The sequence below is a fragment of the Leptodactylus fuscus genome, chromosome 6 (genome assembly GCF_031893055.1).
Source record: "Leptodactylus fuscus isolate aLepFus1 chromosome 6, aLepFus1.hap2, whole genome shotgun sequence".
Classification (NCBI taxonomy): Eukaryota; Metazoa; Chordata; class Amphibia; order Anura; family Leptodactylidae; genus Leptodactylus; species Leptodactylus fuscus.
In genome coordinates, this window is record NC_134270.1 from 14,620,337 (window position 1) to 14,643,000 (window position 22,664).

The 22,664-nt window shown below is 49.6% G+C and overlaps 1 protein-coding gene across 1 annotated transcript; it reads right to left on the reverse strand.

The window, feature by feature from the left end:
- Positions 1–1,109: 1,109 nt before the first annotated feature.
- GPS1 (G protein pathway suppressor 1) lies at positions 1,110–22,641 on the reverse strand. Its single transcript, XM_075279395.1, has 14 exons — positions 22,542–22,641; positions 19,305–19,397; positions 17,195–17,376; positions 15,104–15,268; positions 14,865–15,000; positions 14,699–14,776; positions 13,523–13,583; positions 8,717–8,802; positions 8,538–8,632; positions 8,159–8,264; positions 7,598–7,678; positions 3,889–4,026; positions 3,406–3,540; positions 1,110–1,809 (listed from the first exon to the last, which is right to left on the reverse strand). Exons 1-14 carry the CDS (start codon positions 22,572–22,574, stop codon positions 1,735–1,737), a joined length of 1,464 nt encoding a protein of 487 aa, XP_075135496.1. The 5' UTR covers positions 22,575–22,641; the 3' UTR covers positions 1,110–1,734.
- Between the last annotated feature and the right edge of the window lie 23 nt (positions 22,642–22,664).

Here is a 22,664-nt window from a genome sequence, read left to right on the forward strand (position 1 = left end):
ATGGGGCAGCTGCAGGGGTCTGATGTGCGGGTCCCCTGCTGATCAGTTGTTTCAAGCGGCTGCTATAAAGTGAGTAGATCCCGACCCAGAATTCATGGGGCAGAGTTACTGCAGATCAGATCCCAGTCACTTCTATAGGATGTGCTGCAGTAACTCAACACAGCCACGATGCAGAGAAGGGCGCTGTCTGCCTCTGCTCCATACAGCAGCTGCTGAGAACAGGGGAAAAGTGGCTAAAATAGGAGAACCCCTTTAAAGGGGATGAACATCTGATATGTGGAGCGAGGATGGTGGGGGGGATATGGGGGCACAGCCAGTCTCCGGCTGGATCGACTGTTTAGGGCTGCAACTACACAGTGTCTGTACTATACAGTGCATAGAGCAGATGTCGCTGTATAGTGGCCATTACACACGGTACAGAGCTATCTGCTTTCTGCTCTGTGCACTGTATAGTATCGGGAGCGCATGGAGCCCTGAACTATACACTGCACAGTGTCTGTACTATACAGTGCACAGAGTAGATGTCTCTGTATAGATGCCATTACACATGGTACGGAGCTATCTGCTTCCTGCTCTGTGCACTGTATAGTATCGGGAGCGCATGGAGCCCTGAACTATACACTGCACAGTGTCTGTACTATACAGTGCACAGAGTAGATGTCTCTGTATAGATGCCATTACACATGGTACGGAGCTATCTGCTTCCTGCTCTGTGCACTGTATAGTATCGGGAGCGCATGGAGCCCTGAACTATACACTGCACAGTGTCTGTACTATACAGTGCACAGAGTAGATGTCTCTGTATAGATGCCATTACACATGGTACGGAGCTATCCGCTTCCTGCTCTGTGCACTGTATAGTACCAGGACTGCACGGAGCTCTGAACAGCTGATCCTTGCGGGGGCCAGCAGTGCTAAGGATAGGTCATAACAAAAGAACCTAGGATAACCCCTCAGAGTACACGGCTGCGCCTACTACACAATGCAGGGGACGCAGACCCTATGGGCGCCCTGATCGGCCTGTCCACAGGATCAAACTATAGGAGACAAACAATCCTAATAATCTCTGACAAACAAGCAAAACAGGCCAGTGAGGAAAAAACCCCCCACAAAAAACAGGAACATGTTTAATTCCAAACCAGAAGAGACAGAGACATGTGACCTGCAATGCTTTCTGCTATGGGCTAATACTGCAGCCATATGTCCTGTCTGCACAAAGGAGAACTGGGAAGAGTCGGCGTCTTGTCTGGATAGTGGACTGAGCCGTCACAGCAGTGTCAATGTCTCTGGAGCTACACAAGGGGGCAGCAGCCTGTGGATCTGACCCAGGGAAGGGGCGGGAAGTGAGATGTGGAGAGGACCTGAGAACATGTAGTGCCGAACACACAAGCTGCTGAATGCAGAACATTCAAAGGAAGATGATACGGTAAGTGTGCCCCACCACCTACGTCACCACGACATGTCGGCTCTGCCCCTGGAAAACGTCCAGATACAGGATCAGCGTTCCATCACTACTCCTCGAAATCCACCGGAGAGAGCCAGGCCATCATGTCCAATAAGCTGAGACCATTGAGACAAACCATGCAGCTCTTGCGGAGCGCTCACAAAAACACAGCGGAGGCGGCCTATGGGAAGGTAACGTAAGCAGGTGGTTAATGTCTCTGCGGTATTAGCGGATCGCCCTGCGGAGGTCTGTGCACATGACAGGGCCCGGAGTGCTGGAGAACGGCGCGGTCACATATTGGTGCTGAGGCGGGATTGACTGTTCGCTGGTGTCAGTTCTCCTTGGCTTCCTTCCCTGGGAGGTGACTAAATGGAGAGAGACAGAAAGCTTGTCAGATGTGTGTGATCTGTGACCTACAAGACATATCCGACCATCACCTACTGATCCCTACATCGAGAGTAAGGCGCTTCTCACATGGTGCCTGCTGCGTACACGTTCACCAGGCCCATAGGCCAAAACAAGGATCCGTATGGCTGATACGCACCCATCTATCGTATACGCAACAAGATCTCCCAGTACATATAGTAAATGTATATCATAGATGCAGCCTTAAAGGGAGTGTGTCAGATCCAAAAAGTAATAGAGAGAGTAGATGAGCGGTGTGACCCCGGCCAAATGTGAGTGCACTGGATGATCTGCTAGAAACTTCCACTGCAGGTAGAGAAAAACTACAGAATAATACAACATACTGCCCTATTGTGTGGTAGAAAGCCAGGCCCCCTATACATTGTATAATGCTCCACATAGTGCCTTCTATACAGTATAACGGTCCTTAGTGCCTCTTTATACTGTATAATGCTCCCCAGTGCCCCCTATACATTGTATAATGCTCCTTAGTGCCCCTATATACTGTAAGGGAGGGTTCACACGGTGTAAAGTGCCGCGTGATGTGGCACGTAGACGCCGTGTGAGCTTTTGCGGGCCGTTCACACTCCCATTGATTTCAATGGGAGCGGGGATCGTATGCGCCGCGCTATTTTGCACCCGCAAAAGCTCATGCGGCGTCTACGTGCCGCGGCACGTTACACCGTGTAAACCCTCCCTAATATGTATTAAGGAGCACTAAGGAGCATAGTACAGTATATAGGGGTAGTAAGGAGCATTATACTGTGTATAGGGGGTACTAAGGAGCATTGTATAACGGTCCTCCACGCCTCTATATACTATACAGTATAATGCTCCTTAGTACCCCCCGCACAGTATGACGCTCCCCTTTTGTCCTTACACATACTATAATGCCCAGCACAGTATGTTTCTGTATTTACCCCTTCTGTGCCCTGTCCTTTTGTGTCCTGCACACATTGGTTCAGTCCATAGATTGGCGGTAGGGGAGGACCATGTGACTGCGCTCATCACTCAGCCTCCGCCATTGTGTCTGCAGAGTATGGAGTGACCCTATAGAGGAGGCTGAGGGACCTCTGCAGTGACATGGTCCAACCCCGTCACCAATCTATGGACTGAACCAATGTGTGCCGATGCCGGAGGAGGCGCCTCAAGCACACAGCACAGAGGAGGAAGCCGCCGGGCCTAGGAGTTGTGGCACAAGACATGGGCCAGGGGTTGCTGCCTTGCTCTAAACAATATTGCACCGGTCTGCCGTGACTAGTGCAGGCTGGAAGGGGGCAGTACATGACACCCCCACAGGGACTTGGGTCTGCAGAGAGACCTACCATTATGCCGAAACTGTGACGTTCTTACCAATAAACGCACATGGCACAGGAGCGATGCAAGTGCCACCAGCTACAATCCGCACCCAACACAATAGCACAGTCATCTCCTGCCCATTTAACCCATTTGATTCTGTGCTCAATAGTGACTGCCCTCTATAAGGAGGCGGCTCCGGTTATCAGGCCAATGGCAACTAAGACAGAATTGTGGGATGCCGATGGTCGCCCCATTACCTTGACATGGATCTGGTTGCGCAGGACCGCGGCTCGTAAGATCATCGCTTTAGCTCTCCTCTGAAACTCTCTCCCCATCTGTAGTGACTTCTCGAATGTGGTGCTGCGCTGGTCCACGTCTCGTGCGTATAAGATCTGTAAGTAAACGGGCAAACGTCATGAAAGCGATGGATGGAGACCCCGGCGGTGTGCTATAAAAGGACACAGGACAGGGCATATCAGACCATGGAGGGGGTGACGCTCCCAGCTGTGTGATGGGGTGCGGCTGATGTGACGTCTTCAATTTTAGTATTAACGTCAACAGGACTCAACAGTGATACCGAACTGTGTAGAGGGCAGGCGTGTAAACAGTAAGCGCTGCAACCACCTCAAACAGCTGATCGGTGGGGGCGCCAGGAGCCAGACCTCTGCTGATCGGGTATACACGACCTATGCCGAGGATAGCACGTCCGTATTTTGCAGCAGTAAACTCTGCGGCCGTACCTTGCTATGAGAATCAATGCGAGCGTTTATTAACCCTTCGAGGATGAGTTGAGTCAGTTCGTCCTCCAGCGCAGACACCGTCGTGTTGAACGCAGTCGCCATTTTATACATGTCCGCTGATACGTATGGACTAAAATACTGAGGGACGAAGAAAAAGGAAAAAAAGAGAGACAGTCAGCAGGCAGGAGAATACTAATACTTCTGCTGGAGATCTTCTCCACACCCAAAAGGCTCAGACCCACCAACGTAACATTCACAAGAGAGGGCGGGGAAGAGCTCGTGCCTTTCTATATTCCAGCACCTCGGAGGCTGCAGGTCCCAAACATACCAGATTATCAAATATTACAGGACACGCTGTGAAATATCTGCAAAAAAGAAGCACGGGGGCGACAAGCTGGCAAAGCCGAGAGAGGAGAAATCTGTCACACCGCCTTCTCGCCTCAGCTCCTTACACAGAACTGAATGCAAGGGGCTTCATCCGTGAGCTCAGACCGGGTCGGATAGAATCCCGTCATTGTTCATCCCTCATGTGCAGCAGAATATTGGCCTCCCATAAGTGAATATACTTGCACATTATATATAGGGGTGCAGCTGTAGGTATATATGCAGCAGAGACATCAGTCCTATAAACTGGACTGGATTGTCAGGGCCGTATACTCTTCTTGGCCTAGTAGGGACTTGGTGATCCAGGTCTGTGGGCCCGAATGCCACAGCAGTTCACAGGATTACAACTAGGTTGACATCAATCCCTTTACTGAAAGGAGAATCTTTCAAATCCTCCAGTTCCTTATATAATGTAACAGGCGTCCCCCTACCGATTCCAATGGAGTTGGAATGATATCTCTAGCCCCCACCATTCCTGAGCAATGAGAGCAGGTAGTATTAAACTCCGGTTTAACTAGACTCCCTAATGTCAAGGGGGTGGTGTCAGGCAGGATTAGGCAAAGGGGAGTGTCCCTGACCTCCTATAAGAGGCAGACAGTGTTAGAGCTCTGTGTCACACCCCCTTTCCTGCTCCTGACTGACACCACCCACTTGCCATTAGGGAATCTAGTTACTATACCAGATACCAAAAACTAACTGCACTGATTGCTCCGGAACTGTGGTGGGGTCTAGAGAAAAAAATTTAAATTTTTGCTGGAATCATTGGAGGAAAAGAGCTGGAGTTGGGGGAGATGATGAATGATCGTCTTTAAAACCCTTAGGTGCTGCTGGAGTGCACACAGAAGAGACGTGACAACTGTGTGGTCACCCCAATACAATGACACAGAGGTTGCAGGAATTTCCCTTGGAGTATAACGTTGCAATGCTCCGCTCTGTATATTAATGCCCTACCCATATTAAATTTGTGAAAGCTGCCCATCTTGGAACAGACGACATGTTCGCCCTTATTAACCATTAGTTTACCACTGAAAATGGAATCATGGTGATCAATGGCGCTGTATGATAGAAAGTGAAATGTGCATCTATCTATCTATCTATCTATCTATCTATCTATCTATCTATCACAGTGATGGCGAACCTTTTTGAGACCGAGTGCCTAAACTGCAACCCAAAACCAAATAAATTATCACGGAGTGCCAACACGGCAATTTAACCTTAAAACTCTGTGGGTCCACAATTGCGGACCCACAAATTACAGTCATGTGACTGGGGCTTTACAGATCTTGTACTGAAAGGTAAAGGTCTCTGCATTCTGTACTTTTAAACAATTAATTTTCACTATTTACATCACACAGGATCTGTTTTATAGTTTACCGTGCAATGTTATTACATCCTGTACTAATTTCACGTCTGCTATAAAACAGATACTGTGTGATATACATAGTGAGGGGACCCCACACAGTACAATCTGCCCTTCAGTGGCCCCCCCACACAGTACAATCTGCCCCTCAGTGGCCCCCCACACAGTACAATCTGCCCCTCAGTGGCCCCCCACACAGTACAATCTGCCCCTCAGTGGCCCCCCACACAGTACAATCTGCCCCTCAGTGGCCCCCCACACAGTACAATCTGCCCCTCAGTGGCCCCCCACACAGTACAATCTGCCCCTCAGTGGCCCCCCACACAGTACAATCTGCCCCTCAGTGGCCCCCCACACAGTACAATCTGCCCCTCAGTGGCCCCCCACACAGTACAATCTGCCCCTCAGTGGCCCCCCACACAGTACAATCTGCCCCTCAGTGGCCCCCCACACAGTACAATCTGCCCTTCAGTGGCCCCCCCACACAGTACAATCTGCCCCTCAGTGGCCCCCCACACAGTACAATCTGCCCCTCAGTGGCCCCCCACACAGTACAATCTGCCCCTCAGTGGCCCCCCACACAGTACAATCTGCCCCTCAGTGGCCCCCCACACAGTACAATCTGCCCCTCAGTGGCCCCCCACACAGTACAATCTGCCCCTCAGTGGCCCCCCACACAGTACAATCTGCCCCTCAGTGGCCCCCCACACAGTACAATCTGCCCCTCAGTGGCCCCCCACACAGTACAATCTGCCCCTCAGTGGCCCCCACACAGGATTATACCTGTATACTCCACAGTAGCCCCCTCCCACACAGCATGAACTGGTCCACAGTAGCCCCCTCCCACACAACATGAACTGGTCCACAGTAGCCCCCTCCCACACAACATGAACTGGTCCACAGTAGCCCCCTCCCACACAACATGAAATGGTCCACAATAGCCCCCTCCCACACAACATGAAATGGTCCACAGTAGCCCCCTCCCACACAATATGAAATGGTCCACAGTAGCCCCCTCCCACACAGCATGAAATGGTCCAGAGTAGCCCCCTCCCACACAACATGAACTGGTCCACAGTAGCCCCCTCCCACAGAGCATGAAAGATCCACAGTAGCAGCATAAAATGGTCCACAGTAGCCCCCTACCCGCACAGCATGAAAGTCTACAGTAGCCCCCTCCCACACAACATGAAAGGTCCACAGTAGCCCCCTCCCATACAGCATAAAATGGTCCACAGTAGCCCCCTACCCACACAGCATGAAAGTCTACAGTAGCCCCCTACCCACACAGCATGAAAGTCTACAGTAGCCCCCTCCTACACAACATGAAATGTCTACCGTTGCCCCCCTCCCCTGACAGTGCAAACAAACACAATATAGTTACCTGAAGAGCTGCCGGGTGTTCTCTCTTCTGTTCACTGCGCGCGCTGATGACTTACGTCATCACGCCCGCGCTTGTTCAGAGGTCGCACTCTGTAGTCAGTGTAGGCCGCGTAGTACGCGTGGCCTACACTGAGCTACACTGACAGCTTTCAGCTGGATGCGCATTTGCACAACCAGCTGAAGGCAGCGATCGCTCACTAACAGGGAATCCTGCATCGGATTCGCCGTTAGTGAGCGATCAGGGCGACAGCACGCGTGCCAGCAGAGGGGGCTCTGCGTGCCCTCTCTGGCACGCGTGCCATAGGTTCGCCATCACTGATCTATCACTAATATCCTGATGATAAATAACTAACTCCAGCAGGGTCGGAGCTGAATCACTGAACTGCAGAGCACAGACATGAAATAAAGAGGACGGGCGGTCACAGGACGGCAGGGAGAGGAATACAAAGTAACAGCAGGAGAGCTGAATGAGATTTAACACAGGAGCAGGCACAGCGGGCAGCAGCAGAAGGAACATGGGGAGCAGCGGGCGGCGGGCACCCAGCAGAGAGCAGGAGAGGGGCAAGCAGACATCAAAGATACCTGTATAAGGGCACGGTTCCGGATTTGAGTGTAGAGAGTGCGGACGTGAGGCGCCAGGTACATGTCCAGGAGGAGGTTATCCTGATGGGAGACAAGTCACGTGATGGTAAGCAATAGGATGTGCGCAGATAGTAAGTTCAGGTCCCTTAGAGGACCTAGCACCACCTCCACCACATTTTTGTATCCTTCAATAGGATAGGATGTAAAGTTAGACTAGTGCGCCAGATTATCGAAGGGCATCAGGCACTGTGATAAATATGGTGTAGTAGTCTTATACTACACCAGATTTATCACAGTGCTCTTTGATAATCTGGCGCACTAGTCTAACTTTACATCACTGATTTTTGGTGCATATTAGTTCAGAAGTCTGGCACATTTTCATTACTTTGCCTGCCTCGATATCTTGTAACATGAAGATCTTCCATCTTCCTTTCACCACCCATACCTGATATAAAACAGTCTAGTCTAAAACGTAGACCATATGGGGGGAATGTATCATACTGATAAACTAACAGGGCAAAAATAATCACCCTATTAGCATGCCTGCCCTCCCGCGCTCACCTTCATTTCATCCAGCATCTTCAGACAGGACGCGTACTTTGACTCGTAGAACTTGAAGATGATATCTCGGACTTGCGGCTCCAGCTCCAGAAACAGTTTGAAGGAACTAAAAAAAGATAACTCATCATTAGAGATGAGCGAACACTGTTCGGATCAGCCGTTCCGAACAGCACACACCCATAGAAATGAATGGAAGCACCTGGCACGTACACTTTGCCGGCGGCCGGCGTCACAGGTGCTTCCATTCATTTCTATGGGAGCGTGCTGTTCGGATCGGCTGATCCGAACAGTTTTCGCTCATCTATACCCATCATATTTCTCGTCCGGACGACACCCCGCGTCCACCCATCGCCCGCTTTACATGCTGCCCACCACTAACCTGCTGGAGATGACGTTCCTCTGAAGCTCCTGCCGATCAAAGGTGGCGAGGGCACAAAGTCCCCCGTATACTGCGACGTTACTTGAGGAGAGAAGCTGCAGAGAGGAGGAGGCGGCCAAATCAGGAGAGATGGAGGTGACCGTGCTAGTATGAGGCATCAAGATGGAGCTGGGACTTACCTCGGGAAAATCACAGTGATCGAACGATGCCAGCAGGAAACATTTTGCCGCCTGCTTGTATTTCCGAGCGGCGAGTTCTGCCAAACCTGAAAGAACAGAAGATTTTCTTGAGAACAGCAGAATACTGGGCAAGGAGGTTCATGTTTTCATTCCCTTCAATGCCTAGAACTGGCCGGTGACCTCCAGAATACAGGCTGACGCAAAACAGCACTTGTACTCTGAGGAAGGTACCATCTGGTGATGGGTTTCAGGACCCCTTCTCCACCCCCCAAGGGGCTTACTAGGACTTTCATACTAATAAACTAGGCCATCAATGTCAGATCATTAAGAGAGTCAGATCCGGGCACCCCCAAGGATCAGCTGTAAGAAGTGGAGCGCTAAAGCCTCTTCATTACCAGGCACAGCGCCATACATTCTGCAGTGGCTGTGTTTGGTACTACATTTACAAAAATAAAAACGGGGGAGGGGGAGCAAAAAAATACATAAAAATTCAATTGAATGATTCGGAGGAGGAGTGAACTGTACACGGTAGTAAACAGAGATGAGCGAGTACTATTCGAAAAGGCCGTTTCGAATAGCACGCACCCATAGGAATGAATGGAAGCGGCTGGCACGCAGACTTTGCGGTCTGGAAGCGGACGGCCGTGTCCATTCATTCCTACGGGTGCGTGCTATTCGAAGTGGGAATTTCGAATAGTACTTGCTCATCTCTAGTAGTAAATAGAGATGAGCGAGTACTGTTCGGATCAGCCGATTCGAACAGCACGCATGCATTGAAATGAATGGATGCACCTGGTACTTCCGCTTTGACGCCGGCCGCTTAACCCCCCCGCGTGCCGGCTACGTCCATTCATTTCAATGCGTGCGTGCTGTTCGAATCGGCTGATCCGAACAGTACTCGCTCATCTCTAGACTAGTAAACAATGCAGGAGGTGCGATACCCCTCAGCTGATCTGTCAGGGTGTCGGACCGCCACTGACCTCGTATCGACGACCTACCTATAAAATGAGGTATCGTTATTAAAAGGTGAACTTTCACCACCTCCACCCCTTTGCATTACTTAATAGGCACCGCTCTATGGATTCTGCTGCAGCTGGGATTTTTCTCTAGCCCCCACCATTCCTGAGCAATCAGTGCTATTATTTTCAGCACCTAATATGCTAATTAGGCTCCCTACTGTCAGGTGGGCGGTCTTAGACTACCAGCTCCAGCCTAGGAACACCCAGCTGATGATAGAAAGCCTAATTGTGCTGGAACGAACAGGTATGATTGCTCGGGAGTGGTGGGGGCTAGAGAAAAAAAAATCCGGAATCCGTGCCTATTGAAGGATGGAAAGAATTGGTGGAGCGGAGGGGGCATCTGAAAGCTTCTGGCCCTTTGTTTCAGTACTAAACAAGATTTTATGATCGGGATAGGCTATCAATACATGATCTGTGGAGGCCCGACACCTGGGACCCCTGCAGCTCAGCTGGTTGTAGAGGCTGCAGCATTCAAGAGTACTACAACCTCTTTACTGAATACCAAGCACAGCGCCGTATACAGTGCAGTGGCTGTGCTTGGTATTGCAGCTCACTTGAATGTGACCGAGTTGTTGCTGTACCATGTGACTCATGAACATGATATCCCAAGGTGTCAGACTCGCACCATGAACTCTCCTAGGGGTAGCCCTTCAGTATCCAGAGGACCCCTTTAACTCTATACTCTCCATTTATCAATAATTGATCTCAATACCGCTATTCCACAGGCGACCTATAGCAGCACGTCCGCTCACTAGACACTGCGCTCGCTTTTCCCCATGAGGGCGATAGGAGCATATTCTCTGCGCACCTTGAAGTTTATTTTTGCATTCGCTTGATAGATACAAGACGTTCTTTTCCCTCGACGCCACGTCGTCTCCAGCTGAGAGATCTAATTCCAGTGAAAGGGCTGAACGTGCTCCCGAATGTAAGGGCAGTCAGCAGGCAGGGAGCAGCACGCGCCGCGCACCGCGGATAGGCTTTCATGGAGGAAATTGCACCTTTACAGATCATTAGGAAACGGCAGGGGAGGGTTTATTATTTTTGTGTGACCGCCGAAATAAACTGCTGGCGGGCGACAAAGCATAAAAAGGGCGGAAAAGCTTCTGCTTCAAAAGAATTTCGGATCAAGGAAAGAGAAACGCGGAAGGTCGAATTTTAAGCGATGGATACGGCTGTGAATGTGATGGGAAGAGATAGGTTAACCCCTTCCTGCAACGGCAACGTTTCAATGGCCAGTTCTTGATTTTAAGGCTCCATTCCCACGGAGTAACACGCGTAAACATGTGTCCGAGCGAGGCTCTTCAAAACAGATCCCATTGACTTCAATGGGTGCCGGCTTACGCACGCGGGTTATAAAGCTTCCCATTGATTTCAATGTGTTACGCGCGTAAGCCGGCACCCTCTGAAGTCAATGGGATCTGTTTTGACGTGTGTTTACGTGTCTAAATGAGCGGCGCGTTACTCCTTAGGAACGGAGCCTTACTCCTCGGCTTCCAAAAGCCACAACTGACTTTTATTGCCGTACGAGGGCTTGTTTTCTGTGGGATGACTGGAACTTTCCAAGGGTTTTGTTTATAGGATGTCCATTGTGCAGTACAATTTACTTTATTCTGCAGGTCAGTGCGATCACAGCAATACCAAATTTATATAGATTTTCTTAAAGGGGTTGTCCAGGATAAACTTTTTTTTTATGTGACGTTCCGTGTTCTTAGCTGAGGCCGCTGATATCCGGCGGAAATTCACCACGTCAACCTCTGATTTCTCCCCCCGGCTCCTGCAGTAATACAAGTCTTGCCTATGGTAAACCCCACATGTGTGAACAAGACCCCAAACTGTCCCTTCCCAATCTGTAGGCTCTAGTTTACTTGTTATGCAGTAGGCAACAAATCCATAGAGAGGCGCTGGCGATTATAGTCCGCCGCAAGCCCACAACCTCGTGTGCGGCACGTTTCACCAGCTAAATCTGAATTTCATTTAAAGGCTTGAGGAAAGTAAGATGTGAGCGATAAGATGTCCCCGAGATAGGATTTACAGCATTTAATGAGACGGCCGAGTCCTGGAGATGAAGACGAGGAGGCAGAACATTCACTGGCAGAGTCCAGAGATTTCCTCATTATGGTGCTGGTGGGTGTACATAGAAGTGTCACAGAGAGGCCTCGGGGTTACTGCAGGTCATCTCCGCTTCTATGTAATTGCCTGTATTCTACTGCTATACATAATGTGTCATTCTCTTGTTCCTAAAAATCATCCAAAATATAAATCAATGCTATTTAATGGGCAGGCAACCCCCCGCCCCACTGGGGTGCATCAGGGGTGAGCTCAATGGGATATACGGAAACCTACAATGATTGCTGGATAATAGCACGTATCACAGACATTCCTCCCCGTGGCGAGATCTGTGGATAAGTCATCAATTAGAAAAATTGGACAAGCCCTTTAATCTTCCACAGTTCCAGCAGTTGCGCTCCCTGCTGGTCTTTGCTTCATAGATGACAGTACATCATCGAAGCCTGTGATTGTCCGCAGCGGTCACGTGGGTCGGACACATCATCGCTGTGGCACAATAAAGACTAATGGGCAGAGCTGGAACGGCGGGGGTGTATCTAATTTTTATGGCATTTCCTTCACTGTCTTTAGAAAAACCCTTTCAATTAAAACAATAGAGATTGAGCATCGGTTTTCTGGTGTACAAGGCCTAAAAATCTGCAACTTTTTCCATTTTTATCAGTTTTCTCCCTCGCCACTTTCCTGGAAGGGGTGCCCCAATATATCAAAGCAAACCTTTATTAAACGGATTATCCTCCTTCTACTATTGATGGCCTGTCCTTAGTGTAAGCCGTCAATATTAGAAAGGGGAGGGTCAGAAAACCAGAACCCCTGCAGATCAGCTGTACATTGCAGCACATGGTACTGTTTACACGCTGGATATAGACTTCAACGGGGTAGGGATGAAGCCGCTGTAACAAACCATATGGCAAGTAAACAGCCCTGCTCCTGGCATGGAAATAATACTTGGAGTTGTGATGTAAGTGGCCATTTTCTTGTGGCCGCTGGCATGCGTAGTCGGCTTTGCTCAAGGCATAGAAGACTGAAAACCAAGACGGAAGAAGACACAGGGCGTTTCAGAAGAAGATGGAGGTGGCACTGAAGAGTTCTCTTGCAGCATTGGGGACGACCCCAGTGCTGTTTGAGCGCTGGGGACCGCCCCCAGTGCTGTGAGAGAACTCATTTGCATACCGAAGAAACCCAGATTCTACTAAATGGCGGCACGGAGAAGACATCTAAAGGTAGGAAAAGAATAGCCTTTGTTAAGGCTATTCCTACGTGTTAGAATAAAAGGGTATCCAATGATAGGATCCCTTTAATATGCACATAAGAAACCCATTCACTGGGTGACACAACTGCAAGAGAGTAATGTCCGCTCCCCTGACCCGTCTTCCTCTTATATATACTTATATCCTCCATGATATCAATCTGCAGCCTTTTTTATTTTAGAACTCCACATTGTGCTTTTCCTCTGCTATTCATCCTGGAAATCTATGGCTAAACTGACAACTGGGTGTCACCATTCCCTGTGTCAAGTGGGATGTGCCCTTACTCGGTTAGAAAACATCCCACTGCCCAATTTGAGGGCACGTAGTCATACATTTCCAGGAGGAAGAGAATGCAAAATTCTAAGAACAGACGCTGCAGACTTGTTAGTATTTCCTCAGACAGATCAGAGGAGGTGCCGGTTGTGTGCGCCCCAGTAGTGGGGTCGCCGTCCCCCTATACCTTCAGTACTAACCTGCTGCACACTTTAGTTTGGTCAGCACGGCCTGGGTCTGGCTGTCTCTTTCTCCTCGTTGCTGCAAAGACAAAAGAAGCAGAAATGACCGATCCGGCGCGGAGCCAAAATCTCATAAAGCAGGATCCATCATTTGTTCATTATCTGTCCTTGATTTCACAGAGATGGAGAACAGAACGTATTAGTGAGAAGCCGTAAATGCCGATAATTATGGCAGGATGTCCGCATAGAAGACGTCCTGATCGCCGCCATGTTGGCACCAGGCAATGATCAGGAATATGTTGCTGTGAAGGTTCGTTCAGACGCTTATGGGCCGTGTGATAGTGTTCTTATACCTGAGCACAATTTAGTTTAAAGGTATTTTCCAGGACTTATTAGTTATGATAGGTCATTAATTAAAGGGGTTATCCAGTTTCTGCTATTGATGACCTATCTGTAAGATACTAATGTGCTTGGTAAGATGACACAAGGTTGACACAAACACTGCAGAGTAGCTGAGTGATCGGAGGTTCGAGGGTAGAACCCGTTCCAATCTTTCTGCTATTGATAGCCTGTCCTTGTGAAGGTTGCTACTGCAGCACCGCTCCATTGAAGTCTATGGGGCAGCACCGACACCACCACTACAGTTAGTAGGGTGAGTGAGCAGCATGGTCCCGGCATGTAAACAATACTGGGAGCTGAAATGTCTCCATACAGCTGATCTCCCAGTGTCCTGGGTGTCGGACCACCGCAGATCTAACAATAGGATGGGCCATCAATACCAGACACTGGATAATCCCTTTAAATATTGTCAGGGGCTCAGCACCCAGACCCCACGGGAGGGGGGAGATCGGCTGTTTGAAACAACCTGCATCCTCCTCCGTACTTGCCAAGCACAGTGCTGTACATTTGTGGAATGGCTGTGCTTGGTTTTGCATCTCAACCCATTCACTTGAATGGGACTGAGCTGCGATCAGGCCATGTGACCGATGAATGTGACATCAGGGAGCACAATGCCACTTCATACGAGGTTCCTGGATGCCAGACATCCATGGATCTTTAATTGATGATCTGAGGATAGATCATCAATTAAAAAGTCCTGGAAAGCCCCTTTAAGAAATGTAGTAAATGACAGCAGTTGCTGTAGAAGCAAACCTATAGGTTTTGCATAGTTGTATTTTTCTCTGAAGGACTCACCTCAGCAATTTCAGGCGTTGACTCTGCTTTACTGACATAGCTTAGCACATGAGACCAGTTCTGGAGATACACGCTGACCTATGGGGAAGACAAAAACAGTAAAGACCCTCTACACAGAATCAACATGGCGCAGACAAGGAGCGGTACCATGAGGGCAGATCTCCACCTTGATGACATTCAAGCACATGTTGATGACGTGCTTGGCGCTGGTGCAGTAGTCTCGAGCACGGGAATAGCATTTCAGTGCGTTGCTCAGGTCTCCACAATCCAGGTAATGATCCCCCAAGTCATCATGGCCTCTCCTGTGAACATACAATCCTATCCATGAGAAACTCCTGACACCTTCCTGCACCTGCCTAGTCATGATGGCCGCTCCCCCTCCAGATCTCCAGACTTCGCCGCTACCTGATGCTTTCCTTGATAGAATTCCCTTTGTAATTCTTCAGGTCAGTGTCCAACTTTTCCAGTTTCAGAAGTGCTTTTTTACGAGTTGCCTCCACCCAGGCAGTGTCCAGCGGAGGAGGGTCTAGTGAGCCCTCGGGCAACGCATCGGGCGCGTTCTGCAGCTCCCTGTACAAATACAACATGTGAGGAGTTTGGAGGAGACTTTAAGGTCACAAGTGGCAGAAATTGGTATAATCTTAGATCTGTTGCTAAATTTGGACATTTTAGTTGCGGATTTTGTGACAGATTTTAAGTGGATTCCACCTCATGTACTGCAAAGGGTTAAACTTGCAAAATGAGCAGACATAAAGCATAATCTACACCGCAGGTTAATGTCTGCATGCAGTGGCGTCACTACCGGGGTAGCAGGGGTAGCGGCTGCCACAGGGCCCGGGACATTAGGGGGACGGCGACAGGGGCTACCACGGTGTTGTTCTTTTTTGTCTTAATAGGCCGTTACCAGCTGGAGTTACTCCAGACAGTAACGGGCTCTATTTACTTACCGATCCTGGCGGGGGTCGGGATCGGTAAGTGACGCCACGGGCCCCACAAACACTACTATTATACTGTGGGGTCTTTTCAGACCCCTGAGTATAATTATCGTAGGCCCAGTGGAGGTAAGAGAACATAAAAAAAACACTTATTTACCTCTCCGCGCTCCAGACAGGCTTCGGGCCTAGTTGTGTGACGTTCCTGATATCACATGACCGGGGCCTTTGTCCTGGGTCATGTGACATCCGGATGTCACTGAAGATGGCCGACACCACCGAGGGCTGCAGCGGAGCCAGGGATAGGTAAGTTATGTTGGTATCTCCCCCTGGGTCTCCGATTATTATACTCTGGGGTCTGAGAAGACTCCAGAGTATAATAATTGTTCATGTGTGTCCAAAGTGGGGCATAATACTGTGTGCAGGGGCCACTATGGGGCATAATACTGTGTGCAGGGGCCACTAGGGGGCATAATACTGTGTGCAGGGGCCACTATGGGGCATAATACTGTGTGCAGGGGCCACTAAGGGACATAATACCGTGTGCAGGGGCCACTATAGGACATAATACTGTGTGCAGGGGCCACTATGGGGCATAATACTGTGTGCCGGGGCCACTACGGGGCATAATACTGTGTGCCGGGGCCACTACGGGGCATAATACTGTGTGCCGGGGCCACTACGGGGCATAATACTGTGTGCCGGGGCCACTATAGGGGATAATACTGTGTGCAGGGGCCACTATAGGGGATAATACTGTGTGCAGGGGCCACTATGGGGGATAATACTGTGTGCAGGGGCCACTATGGGACATAATACTGTGTGCAGTGGCCACTATGGGGGATAATACTGTGTGCAGGGGCCACTATGGGGCATAATACTGTGTGCTGGGGCCACTATGGGGGATAATACTGTGTGCAGGGGCCACTATGGGGCATAATACTGTGTGCAGGGGCCACTATGGGGGATAATACTGTGTGCAGGGGCCACTATGGGGGATAATACTGTGTGCAGGAGCCACTATGGAGGATAATACTGTGTGCAGGGGCCACTATGGGGGATAATACTGTGTGAAGGGGCCACTATGGGGCATAATACTGTGTGCAGGGGCCACTATGGGGGATAATACTGTGTGCAGGAGCCACTATGGAGGATAATACTGTGTGCAGGGGCCACTATGGGACATAATACTGTGTGCAGGAGCCACTATGGGGGATAATACTGTGTGCAGGGGCCACTATGGGGCATAATACTGTGTGCAGGGGCCACTATGGTGCATAATGGAGCGCGCACTCTGCATGGCTTTATTGTCGCAACAGGTGGATTCTACTGTAATGTGTTGCAACCGGATGGATAATAATCCACTACATGTGAACACTCCCCTAACATAGGCTGGCAGAACATAAAGACAGAAACTATAGACAAGACATGAGACAGAGGACGCAAAGACATGCAGAAGGAACAGAGATGAAATATGCAGAGAGCGAGGAGGGGGCGGAACGGATTTAAGCAAGGAATAAGAGGATTACAGAATTAACCCCGCGTATATCCCCAGTCTCCTCACCTGGATGCCTCTGTCAACTTCCGATGAATCTCCTCGTACACGTCGACATTGAAAGTCCGCTGTACAAAGGATAGCGCCATTTTCAGAGCTTCAACCCGCAGCTGAGGGCACCGGTCAGCAATAAACTGCAGCCTCTCGATCCGCATGAGGCCACTGTAGCTAGAAGCATACTGCTCCAGATCCTGGGGAGACAGAAGGAAAAAGCTGTGTCCTGCCGGATATGTACCTATACGTGGCGCCTTATAGAAATCGCGAAGGTTTGCTTACTGAGACGTTATCACATGAACCATTTTAATACCAAAAGCCCTAGAACCTCACCCTGTCTATAGTGGGGTCTGACGACACACCCGTCAACCAAAAGGACTTGATTGTTTTGCTCCCCAGTTTAAATATAAAGGCAGGTAGAAACAGTGCGGGGTCACTGCATTCAATACAATGGGAACTGCAAGAGACACCCGAAGCATAGAAGCTTGCTTATCTCTGGTGGCTCCCATTGAAATGAATGGAGCAGCACCCTAGCTCAGTGATCAGACACATCGGGCACCTGCCGATCCACAAGTTACCCCTTATCCTCCCGACAGGTGACTTGCTATGATTGCAATATACCTTTAATAGCATGTACATGGTGAATATTGGTATTGTTTATCATTTACAAATTAATGATATTTAAAGGGATCCTATCATTGGATACCCTTTTTTCTGACTAACACGTAGGAATAGCCTTAAAGGGATTCTACCATTAAACTACCTTTTTTTCTAATGAACACGTCGGAATAGCATTAAGAAAGACTATTCGTCTCCTACCTTTAGACGTGGTCTCCGCCGCGCCGTTCCGTAGAAATACCGGTTTTAACCGGTATGCAAATGAGCTCTCCGCAGCAATGAGGGCGGGCCCCAGCGCTGAAACACCGATGAGCGCATCCCCATTGCTGCCCAGAACTCTTTCCTGCACCGCCTCCTTCTTCTGCAGCAACTCCGCCTCTTCTGGCTTCTCTTGCTCTTGTAGTTCTATACAGGAGCATAGAGAGGCCACCACAAAATGGCCGCTGACCGGCTCCTGTATTGAACTGCAAGAGTGGCTACCCAAAAATAGCCGCCAGCTGGCTCCTGTATTGAACCGCAAGAGCGGCTACCCAAAAATGGCCGGCGGCCATTTTTGGGTAGCCGCTCTTGCAGTTCAATACAGGAGCTGGCGACCATTTTGGGGTGGCCTCTCTATGCTCCTGTATAGAACTACAAGAGCAAGAGAAGCCAGAAGAGGCGGAGTTGCTGCAGAAGAAGGAGGCGGCGCAGGAAAGAGCTCTCAGGCAGCAATGGGGATGCGCTCATCGGCCTTTCAGCGCTGGAGCCCGCCCTCATTGCTGCGGAGAGCTCATTTGCATACTGGTTAAAACCGGTATTTCTACAGAATGGCACAGCTGAGACGGCCACGTCTAAAGGTAGGAGACGAATAGCCTTTCTTAATGCTATTCCGACGTGTTCATTAGAAAAAAAAAGTAGTTTAATGATAGAATCCCTTTAAGAAAGGCTATTCCTCTCCTACCTTCCGTAGAAATCCTTCAGTATGGAAATGAGTTCTCTTGCAGCACTGGGGGCGGTCCCCAGCGCTCAAACAGCACTGGGGGCGTCCCCAATGCTTCGAGAGAACTCTCCATCTTCTTCAGTCCTGGGTTTCAATTTTCTAGGCCTTGGGAAGAGCCGTCTGTGCATGCCTGGGCCACAAGAAAATGGCTGCTTACACAGTAAGATGTGTAAGCGGCTATTTTCTTGTGGCCCGGGCATGTGCAGTTATGTCTGCCTGAGTCCTAAAAGACTGAAACCCATGACAGAAGAAGACGCAGGGAAAGGCTGTTCTAGACGAAGATGGAGGCGGCGCTGGAGACGCCCCCAGTGCTGCGAGAGAACTCATTTGCATACAGACGAAAACCGGGATTTCTACCGAACAGCGGCATGGAGAAGACATCTAAAGGTAGGAGAAGAATAGCCTCTCTTAAGGCTATTACTACGTTTTTGGGAGAAAAAAAAGGGTATCCAATGATAGGATCCCTTTAAGGCTGGAGAATTTACAGACAGACAAGCCATAAGCGAACAGGTATCAGTCAATACTTACCAGGGTAGGATTTTCCACCACATAGTTAATGTCTGGTACATTCTGTTGGTCATCCTGGGGGTCAGCATCAATCTGCATGGGCTCTACAGCCCCCTGGTGGCAGAATACAGAATCATCAGACAGTGTATAGAGCACAGTGCAGACAGGACACTAGCACACAATCTACGCAGTTGTATTAATCCCCAGTCATGGGCACTGCTGTACTGAGCTCTGTACAGGGGGGCCTGTCCCTGACTGATACCTCAGACATCAGCGTGAATCAGAACTGACTCCGGAGGCACCGAGCATGGCGACATATATCCCTGACAAGGACGATGACTTAGAACTTAAGCTAGCCCTCAGTCTGTCCTGACTGTCTGAACTCTTCCACCCCGACATGAAGCAACCACAGCGCTGACACAATTATTCCAACTGCATCCATGTACGGTATGGTGCTCACTATTAAGGTGCAGCCCTGGTCATATTGTCCTGCCTGATATAACTGTATGCTGAGCAGTACAAATTCCAGGGTACCCTACAACATCCAGCAGGTATCATGCAAGGGTCCCAACAGTCAGAACAGGACCTGGGCACAATACCCACTGACCGTAATGTGATAGTCGTGGCCTCCATACCGCCTTGTGTGCAGGTGCATCTATCTACGCCCAATGTCAGACCAGACGGGAGAGTAGCCCTGTAGACTTCAGGATGATGGCTTCTATATCTGACCGACTATTTTCCATACAGCTCTCCCCGAAACTTGTATGCAGAGAGCGGTCCCGCAGAAGTGAATGGAGAGAAGGCCTGGATTTCAGGGGAGTCCACGTTTTTATTTTTTATGTAGAGTGTGCGCCCCATATAGGGATCACAATGTATATTTTTTCCCTATCAGTCTGTCTTTGTAGAATGGGAGGAAATCCCTGCAAACACGGGGAGAACATACAAACTCTTTGCAGATGTTGTTCCTTGCGGGATTCGAACCCAGGACTCAAGTGCTGCAGTGCTAACCACTGAGCCACCATATTGCCCCATGTTCATTGTCTTCTGTGATGTCTTGACCTCCCCTCAGCCCCAGATGAGTAATTGTTGTTGTATAAGTTGATGGCGGTCGGGACAAAGGATCTGCAAAGCCTCTGATGTGACTACTAATCCTGCTGTGTTATTTAGGGAGGTGGTCGGGGTAGCCATTTCATTCTGGTCCCATCCGCAACTGTCCGAGTAGAGCTGGTTAGCAGGGTGCCTATGACTGTCCCAGCTTTCCTCACCAGCTTGTCCAGTCTCTTTCTATCCCTCTCTTTGATGGCTCATCCCCAGCAAGGATCTGCCGCACATGAACATACCCTTAAGGCCAAGGCCCCACGGGCCGTATCCGTAGCACTAAAGCGCCGTGGGAAGAACTGCTGTGTGATCACATTGCGTTTTTTTCCGCAGCGCTTTTAAGAGAAAGTTCACAGAGTTTTCCTCCGCGGACTTTCTCTTAACATTATATCTATAGGAAAGCCGCCGGCGTTTCCGTAGATATAATTGACATGCTGCGACTTGCAAAGCTGCAACAGCTTTGCAAATCGCAGCATGTCCACGCTGCGATCTTTTCCGCAAAGTGGGGATGGGATTCGCATGAATTCCATCCACTTTGCCTGCACTGTACAACGCCGCAATGTTTCCCACAGCGTCTCTGCTGCGGGAAAATCGCGGCGTTTCTGGTCCGTGGGGCCCCGGCCTAAAGGGGGTTTTCATTAAGCAGAATGAATGACAACAAGTAAAGATTTAGAAAACTGTGAGGAATCGATACAGAAAGTATACTGGAAAATCCATTATACAAACAATAGCATTGGTCTCTCAATATTGGTTTAAAAGTGGACAACCCCTTTAAAGGGATTCTGTCATTAAAAAAATTTTTTCTCACTATCACGTAGGAATAGCCTTAAGAAAGACTATTCTTCTCCTATCTTTGGATGTCTTCTCCGCTCCGCTCTTCGGTATAAACCCCACTTTTTGTCAGTATGCATATGAGTTCTCTCGCAGCACTGGGGGCGGTCCCCAGCGCTCAAACAATGCTGTGAGAGAAATCTCCAGCGCCACCTCCATCTTCTTCAGGAACATCCTTTTCACGCGTGTTCCTCCGGCGCTGGCTTCAAACTTCTAGGCCTTGGGCTTAGGGCAAAGCCGACGGTGCATACCCGCCTGCCACAAGAAAATGGCCACTTACACAGTATTATAAGCGGCCATTTTCTTGTGGCTGACGGGCATTCGCCGTCAGCTTTGCCCTAGGCCTAGAAGTTTGAAGCCAACCCCCGGAAGAAGACCCCGTTCCTGAAGAAGATGGAGGCAGTGCTGGAGATGCCCCCAGTGCTGCGAGAGAACTCATTTGCATACTGCCAAAAACCGGATTATATACCGAACGGCGGTGCGGAGAAAACATCTAAAGGTAGGAGAAGAATAGACTTTTTTAAGGGTATTCCTACGTGGTAGGCAGAAAAAATTGAGTTTTAATGATAGGATCCCTTTAATTTCATTACCAGGGAATGGGGGCTTTTCTCATAACCGTTATTTTGACAGTTCACTGTCACAGGCTGTCAAACTATAAGTCATGTCCTATTGTCACGGATCCCTCCATACACTGAGATGTATTGAGGGGGGGAGGGGTGTTACATGCATATTTTTCCCGGCATCTCGCCTCAGACTACGTCCAGCTTCATGCACGTTCTGTATTGTTGTTCTTCAGCCACTTGGGGGCGGGGGTCACTGTATCATACGAGATCATCCTGAAAAATAAGGTTCCACTACGCGGCATCTAGCCTTATGTTATTATTCAAGGCCCTGACAAGACAGTGATGTTTAAAGGGACTGTCCAGGTGGATCTAACAACTGTGGATTGGCACCTGCAGGCTGGATAAGGTCAGGCACAAGTCCTACCCTAAGCACCCAGGCATGACACTGCAGGTGTGAGGCGGCATGCTCTATCCATAGTCAACACCACATCCATCTGGACAATCCCTTTAAATCACCTCCTTTATTAGCCGGAGCCTGCTCACTAATCTTTCTGCACAGATGTGACCTGGAGCCAAAACAGAAGCGACCTCCACCCTCACATGTAAGGTATCGGCAATCGGCTATCAGCCCTGCCCGACTGCATGGACCGTTAGTGACAACTTAAGAGACTGACATGCACACACAGCGCCGCCATGACTAAGCCGGTCAGTCCCATGCCATGCACACTCTGCCAGCCTCCTCCACCCATGCAGCACCGCCTCTGACCTGCAGGTTGAACACTTGCACCGGGAGAGGCATCTTCCCCTCGTTTTCCGTTGCTCCGGCCCGGACTCTCAAACCACTTCCGGGTTACGTACTTGACACTTCCGGAGCGGTCTGTCAAGAGGC